The 7,690-nt window shown below is 36.9% G+C and overlaps 1 protein-coding gene across 2 annotated transcripts; it reads right to left on the bottom strand.

The window, feature by feature from the left end:
* Positions 1-1,552: 1,552 nt before the first annotated feature.
* Positions 1,553-7,434, bottom strand: ITM2A (integral membrane protein 2A). 2 transcript variants are annotated; one of them, XM_032387885.1, is made up of 6 exons: positions 7,186-7,424; positions 3,673-3,804; positions 3,195-3,392; positions 2,322-2,432; positions 1,947-2,097; positions 1,553-1,797 (listed from the first exon to the last, which is right to left on the bottom strand). In XM_032387885.1, exons 1-6 carry the CDS (start codon positions 7,297-7,299, stop codon positions 1,709-1,711), a joined length of 795 nt encoding a protein of 264 aa, XP_032243776.1. In that variant the 5' UTR covers positions 7,300-7,424; the 3' UTR covers positions 1,553-1,708. The 2 variants fall into 2 exon arrangements, with proteins under 2 accessions (XP_032243776.1, XP_032243777.1); XM_032387886.1 differs by having other exon boundaries at positions 1,709-1,797; positions 7,189-7,434.
* Positions 7,435-7,690: the final 256 nt, after the last annotated feature.

Raw genomic sequence — 7,690 nt, 5'->3', positions numbered from 1 at the left:
AACACTGAATAGCTGTAAAAGCCAACATCCTTTCTTGTGTTTCAACATTAGTCATGATGCTGATTTTGTAAGACAAATTTTAAAAATGTACCTCCTTTTTCCTAATTCTTATTTATTTGTAAAACAGGAAATGGGTGTCTAGTTTTATCAAGTTCCTTCTAAATATTCTCAACCTTTTTAAAGGACCAGTTCTTGAATTTTTTGGCTAGTTATTATTTTCTAATTTTTCATCTTTTTTCCATTTTTAAATGTTTGTGTTATTTTATTCTAAATTCTTGAAGTTAAATATTTATGTTTTTTTAAGAGTATTTAGGGCACCTGGGTGGCTCAATTGGTTAAGTGTCCAACTCTTGATTTCAGCTCAGGTTATGATCTCAGGGTTGTAAGATTGAGCCCTGTGTCAGGCTCCACGGTTGGGTGTGGAGCCTGCTTAAGATTCTCTCTCTCTCTCTCCCTCTCCCCTCTCCCTCTTTGCCCCCCTCCCTCTCTAAAAAAAGAGTATTTAGGGTAATAGATTGGACTGGGTACAGTTTTAGCTACCAAAACGAATTATCACTACCAGCATGTGATCAATAATATCAGGAACAAGTTTTAACCCAATACAAGAGAAAGTGTGTAAAATTTTGGCCCCCTTTGTATGGAGTTTATACTCTTAGACAAGTGAGTACAGATTATAGCACATGATGTTATTAAAAGTCATCAACATATTATCCAAGGTTAGTTCTTAGTGACCTTTTATAACTGTATATGGTTGCATATTTTTTTATGAAAAAGAAAACACATTAAAAAGTTTGAAATTGCTATGAGCCTGAAAGCTTTTAACAAATAGTTGAATTTATGTGTATGTCAGTTATGAGGAATTTATAAAAGAGTAATTGATATAATATCAAAAGAGGAATAAAATATGAGATTACAAAATAGAAATGTGTGGAGGCAGGAGTAAGTGCAGAGCTAAGTTCATAATTTTAGATCTATTTCAGGTACACCAAAGCTAAATAAGTAATGTTAATTGTTTGCATTAAGTGAGAAACAATGGTTGACTAGGGTAAAATTTATTATAGGGTTGTAGAATTAATACAACCTAAATTCCTCAACACTTGTACAGTTTTATGGATTTCACAATATGGATATTAGTGAGATAGAATCACTGCATTTGTGAAAATGACTTCTTCATGAAAACTTTTTACATGTAAATCAAATCTATTACAGAGCACCTAACAGAAATGCAAAGATAATTTCTAAATTCAGGAAAGTTGTATAAAATGAAAAATAAAACAAAACAATGTTAAGAGATTTGACATGTTTTACACAAAACATTCAGAAATAATTTTAAATATTTTAAATTTAAAACATGTTTTACCATATGATTGAGTGAAGAGCTTACTTAAAAGCACATACACAAAGGATGGAATTTATTGTCAGGATGTTAGATGACATATTCATGCTACTTTCAGAAGCCTAAACCCTATAAATTAAAAAGAAAAACATAGAATCATTTAATTTCAATTTCAAACAACAAGCAATGTCAATTAAACTAAAAATTGACAAGAACTTGCAGTGGTTAGTAGTTTTTATTTCCTTCTTTTTTTTGGCATAAGCAATAGAGTATTTGCATGAGTAAATATGAGTATCCTACACCTTTAATGTTGAAGTCATATTGTAAATCTCTGACTTCTTATTACTAAGGATACTTTTTTTCTGTTGCCTCTCACTCTTGACAGATCTTGGTCTCAACAATAAATTCATTGGGGAAGTGTCTAATCTTCCAACACTTATCAATGGCACGTTTGTTGAAACCTGTGAAAAAATGCACAAAGAATTGACTTTTTAACTTTTTATGTAAATGAAAACATACCTAGATTTGTTCTCTACTTTCCCCCTGTACGCCACCTGCACTCTCCTTCACTTTCCCAATAACACAGGTTGAAGGAAAGACTATCGCCTACCCAGCAAGAGGTCTCTTCTACGAAGGCGGAAGGACTTGCGATTGTTGCAAAGTTGGTAAATAAAGATGCCAAGGTTACTAACATCACGAATCTCTTCCACAGCAACCAGGTCTTCATGAACAACATAAGTGTGAGGCAAGTATTTGCCACTCTAAAATTTTTTTAAAAAGATTAAAATAAGTTCTTAAAAACACCATTTAAATCCTTACCTATAGCAGATAAAGGTTTTTTTTAAATAGACTCTATTTTTTAGAGCAGTTTTAGGTTACAGCATAATTTTATGTCAATAAAATGGAATGTTTTGGCTCAAATCATTATTTTTTTTTAATGAGGAAACAAATGCTTAAATAAAAATTTGACATCCAAAATACATACAGCCAGTTTGCCGAAGAACTCCATTAAATTCTTTGGAGGCAGAACAACAGAGGTATTGAGGGGCATCAGATAGCAGTTCCCCAGCAGCAAGTCCAAGTAAGCAGTCATGCCCTATTGGGGAGGTGGAAAAGTTAACTATGGTGTAAAGAATATCAACTCTACTGATTCTAACTACCATTAAAACAAGCAGCTATATCCTTTTAGTATGTGTTATTTTCTTTTTTTTTTTTGCATGTTTTTAAAGATTTTATTTATTTATTTGAGAGAGCGAGAGCACGTACGAGTCGGGGGAGGGGCAGAAGCAGACTTCCTGACTCCCTGATGAGCAGGGAGCCCGGCATGGAGCTCAATCCCAGGACCCTGGGATCATGACCTGAGCCAAAGGCAGATGCCTAACTGACTGAGCCACCCAGGTATCCCTGCATTTTTTTTAAGGTTTGTTTGTTTGTTTATTTATTTATTTTCATTATGTTATGTTAGTCACCATACAGTACATCATTAGTCTTTGATATAGTGTTCCATGATTCATTATTTGCCTATAACAACCAGCGCTCATTATAACACGTGCCCTCCTTACTACCCATCACTGGGCTACCCCAACCCCCCAACCCCCTCCCCTCTGAAACCCTCAGATTGTTTCCCGGAGTCCTTAGTCTCTCATGGTTCGTCTCCCCCTCTGATTCCCCCTCTTCAGTTTTCCCTTCCTTCCCTTAATGTCATCCGTGCTAGTCCTTATGTTCCACGTTAAGGTATTTTCAATAGCAAAAGTGAAAAAGGCTTTGCTGCAAAAAGATGTACATTTATGAACAGATTTAATACTTACTAATGTACTAAGAAAAAAATCAGGAAAACCTATAAAAATGAGAAACTCACTTTTTCAAAGTCATGAATAATTGCTGCAGGATCACTATCAGAGAAACTGGGGACAGGCACATCAATGATTGCAACATTGTCTTCCTCTCGAATGTCAGCCTCCTCAGTCACAGGCAAGAAGTAGGGCTCTGCTCCTCGAAGGGAATTTGCAGGGTCCTCAGAATCAAAGAAGCACATCTCTCCATGGTAGATGGTACTCTAAAAGACAAAAAGGGAGAATTAAAACCTTTTAATACTTACTACGGTGACATTTGAATCATTTCTCACACTCACATCAATTCATTGTACTGTTTGTCAAGCTTAGGATTTCTGATTACAGTTATCACCACGAAGACAAGTCAATTTTATAAACTGAATGGTAATTTGAAAACTTGTCCTAAATCTTCATTTCTCTGGTGACCACCACAGATTTCCTTAAGTTACTACTAAGTATATAGCAATTAGTAATCCAAATTACAAGAATTGTAATTATTATTACCTTGGGCATGAAGTACTTGTAAATGCAGGCTCCACCAACAATAAGTCCTGCTAAGATGAATGAAAGGCCTAAGAGAGTAAGCATGCATCTCCCAGAGGAGCCCTCTTTTTCCTGGGTGGCAACTTGTAGCTCCTGTTTATTAAAAAGCAAAACCAAAGACAAAAACCAGATTGCACTTTTAGACACATAGCTGCTTTGTGTACAATTTACTTTCTTGAAACATAAGACATTTTTAAAAGATGTTATTAAGTCATCCTAGCTTAAAACCATTTCAAGACAATTTCTGATATTTAATAGATGCTAAAATCTCCAATTATATTAACTTTCCTTCCGGTATTTACAAACCCAGTTGCAGTGTGAAGTTTTTTCAAAATACACATTTCTAGAATCAGCTGAAAATCACTGTTCGTTTATGCAATAAATTATACTCTTTAAATAAATGTAAGTTGTTGATTTTTGGACTTGTACAGTGATATAATCACTAACTTTCTAGACTATAATTATGTTGCTTTACTATTTTTTGTAAATCAATTTTTTTGCCAACTTAAAGGTGAATTAGTGTCCTTTGACTTATTAAATGATTTTCAAAAGCTGGTTTTTATTGTTTTATTTTTAAAAATTCTGTAAGGCAGGTATATGTCATTTCCTCCTATTCTAGAAATTAAAATATTGGAGGTAAGATATATTTCATAATGTTCCTAATTTTAGTGAGAATTTAGCTTTTCTAATATCACCCACTGTTCTGTAGTAGTGTGCTGCATGAATGAAATAATGTTTTCCAAGTTCTGGTAAAACACTAGACTATAGTACAGCCTTTGTGATAGCTGGGCACAAAAGCTGTGTATGTAACAGTTACTGTAAAAATTCTGTTAAATGCATAATTTGTTCAGGAATTGGAACAAGAAAGATCCAAAGCAAACGAGTGATTAACTCTGTATTCTTCCCAAGGCAATGGTCCAAGGGACCCTCCAATCCCATTCTTGTATGTCACGATATGTTTTAAGCAGTATTATTACTCAAGGGTAGAATAAACAAAGTCAACAAAGTAGTTTCTTGTAATCAGTGGGTAAATCATTCAGACTAGTATGAAAATAGAATTGTTTTAGTATTTCAGGCCATTAGCTCTTTTCCATGACAACTACTTTAATGCTTATGGCACCTAATTAAACTTCAATTAATTTGGTGAAAACAAATGCATGGATTCTAAGGAGAGACGATTATTTCACAAATGGTTTTTCAAAACAAAATCTCAATTAAAATTCAAAGAAATTTGGTATGCACGTTTTCTTAGCTAAATGTATTTAAATTCAAACCCTCCATTAATACTGTATAAACCTTGAAGGCTTTTCCTTGTCCCAATAGTTTTAAGAAATTATAAATTATTTTTATAAAAAAACTAACATAAAATTAACATTACAAAGACAGAACTATAAATCATGATTGTGAATCACTGTAATCTAGAGCTAGAGGCTTTGAAATTATATTTTAGATGATTAAACGGAGGTCCATAGAGATGATGTTAATTGCCTGTAAGTCACACAATGACTTAATTTTAAATACTCAAAACGATGGATTTCTTTTTTTCTTGTCACTGAGATATGAGAAGAGCAATTTACACTGCAATTTCATTTATTGTTAAGCAAAGTCTAAGTATTAGAGTTTCAATTTAATAAAATTCCCCACCATATTAGGAATAAGGATTTTTTTTTTTCATCTACATTTGCTAGAATTCAGAGTGGTATGGACTTTCACTTACCATAGATAGTTTCTCTCTAAATTGTATTTTAAAGTCATTGTACACAACCTCTGACATACTATTCTGTTGTGCTAGGCTTCTGATGAGCAGATTAATACATCACAATATACTGTGTCAAGTATTATTAAATCATTGTCTTGTAGTGGCCCGATCAGGATACTGTGGAAGCTTCTCCAACATCTAACAAAGAAATATAATCGTGGTGCAAATGCTCATTTTTATTTATTCTTCATCACACCGCAGGCCTGGCAGAAGTACTGCTTACATATTAACTGTATCCAACTACAAGTCATGAAGTTTTTGGTGGTGAGAGAAAAATAAAGGGATTACTGTGTGGCTATATTTAACTACTGGCATCTAATTAGACCTCCCAAAAAATCTGGCCGTGTTTCACTTACAAAGTGAGTAGGACAGTTACATGTTTGATCTTCTGTCATTTAATAAAAACCTCAACAATGCAAGGGGGTGTGACTTTTGACTTCTGAAATGTATAATACCCAAAAGCTAGTTTTTTTGCTGGGTTAACTATTAAAAATTTCTGTGACAAAAACTCTGTATAAGCATATAAGCATTTCAAATTGGTGCATAATAAGTTTTACTACATGGGTTCTCATCTCACTCAAAGTACTTTTCAAATCTCCAGCCTGAACACAAAAGTTAAAAACTTTAAAGAGAGAACAAGACAAATTAAGACAGATCTGGAAACTCTGACACTGTGCAGATTTTGTAGAAGAAAATACAATTGTCCCTTTTAACACTGACATTTTACTGAGGAAAATGAGTAGTTTACAAACACTGAAAACATGTTAGTTGTTTAAAAGAAAATGGACTAAATAAACAATGGCTAACATTTTGGGGGGCGGGGAACTACCTCAGTTTCTGGCAATGCTAGAAGTTTAAATTACAAGGTCAGACCTGCTTCAGATCTCTCCATGGGGGAGGCAGGTAGAAGGATATCACAAAAAGGAAGTACTAAAAGAAGAAGAAAATAAACTTCAACATTTCTTTTTACAGATGAAGAATGTTGTCTTTAGGAAATGCCGCTGTGAAAACACGCAAGGATCTTGCAGTAAGAGGGCAACAGTGAACATCCCAAATTCTAATTAAGACCAACCTCAATTTTGACAGCTCCTTTACTGAATGCTTAAAACCGCCTATAACGGAGAGAAATTGAAAATATACACGGGCGAACACAGACACATACTAACACCAACCCATACCGATTTGAGTCAAAGCTGTCCTTGGCCCCCTACCCCACCCCCACAAACATTCAGTCCTCCTCGAAAGAATTAGATTCATAGAACTTTATCCACATCAAAAGGAAAGAAAGAAGAGTTAAATCTCTTGCCCCGGTTCTCCTTGAGTGTCTGCTCCTTCCCTGTGTATGCTACGTGCACCCCTGGAGCTGGAGACTGAACAACGTGCCTCTCATTGAACCCAGCCCCTCACATGTTCCCCAGGAGAAGGTGACATCGGGTCCCAAGGGTTCTCCTCGAACTCCCTCTAACATCCCTTGGAAATGTACCACAAGAGCTGGAACCCACGGAAAGCAGTGCAACTCACTGGGAGTGTGAGGCACTGCAAGCAGGAGGTGGCGCTACTAGATGGAACTGGGGCGACCGGTAAACCAGTTCAATAGCGCAGAAGGGGCAGCTTTCATTTTCCCCTCTGTCACTTGCCCCTTCTTTTCCCCCAAACATCCCCCCCCCCCCACCTTACCGACCCTAGCAGGCAGTCTGGGGTGGAATGAGTACTGCTACCTTGCCGGTCAAGATTTGAGCTCGGACCGTGCGGTTTACAAGGGCCTCCACGTCTTGCCGCGCCTCCTCTTTTTGCACCGCCGTAGGTGTATTGAAGGCAATTTTCACCATAGTGAATCTTTGGGCTTGGTGGTAAGGCGTGGCTCAAATCAGCGTCCCGGGCTACAGGTTGTAAAGAGATCGCGCTAACCCTAGCAGGACCTACTTTCTCCCTCGTCTGTCTTAGGCAGCTGCAAGCCCAGGTCTGGGGATACTTATGACGCAGTCCCATGCCGGGTGGGAGACCGTGGGAGGGCTCAGGGAGGGGCCGAGGGAGGAGCGGGAGGGGGTCCAAATGCTGGGATGGGGGTGGGGGTTGTCAGTGAGGAAAGAGAAGGGGAGGTGGAGCCCTGGGGCAGCGGGGGCTTGAAGTGCCTCACCTGCACTGCAGGCGTGCTCCCACCCACCCTCTGCACCGTCAGATAAGAACAGGACAGGAAGGAAGTCTGCTGTATTGTATCTT

The sequence above is a fragment of the Phoca vitulina genome, unplaced genomic scaffold (assembly GCF_004348235.1).
Source record: "Phoca vitulina isolate PV1807 unplaced genomic scaffold, GSC_HSeal_1.0 scaffold51, whole genome shotgun sequence".
In the NCBI taxonomy this organism is placed as follows: Eukaryota; Metazoa; Chordata; class Mammalia; order Carnivora; family Phocidae; genus Phoca; species Phoca vitulina.
Note: the sequence above shows the minus strand (reverse complement) of the source record. Positions and strands in the feature narration are given on the sequence as shown.

Coding starts and splice junctions, on each gene's coding strand:
- ITM2A (XM_032387885.1), bottom strand. CDS start 7,299: ATGGTGAAAATTGCCTTCAATACACCTACGGCGGTGCAAAAAGAGGAG. Junction 3,805..7,185: donor AAATCTTGACCGGCAAGGTA/GCAGTACTCATT, acceptor TTTAATAAACAG/GAGCTACAAGTTGCCACCCA. Junction 1,798..1,946: donor TAGAAGAGACCTCTTGCTGG/GTAGGCGATAGT, acceptor ATTTTTTCACAG/GTTTCAACAAACGTGCCATT.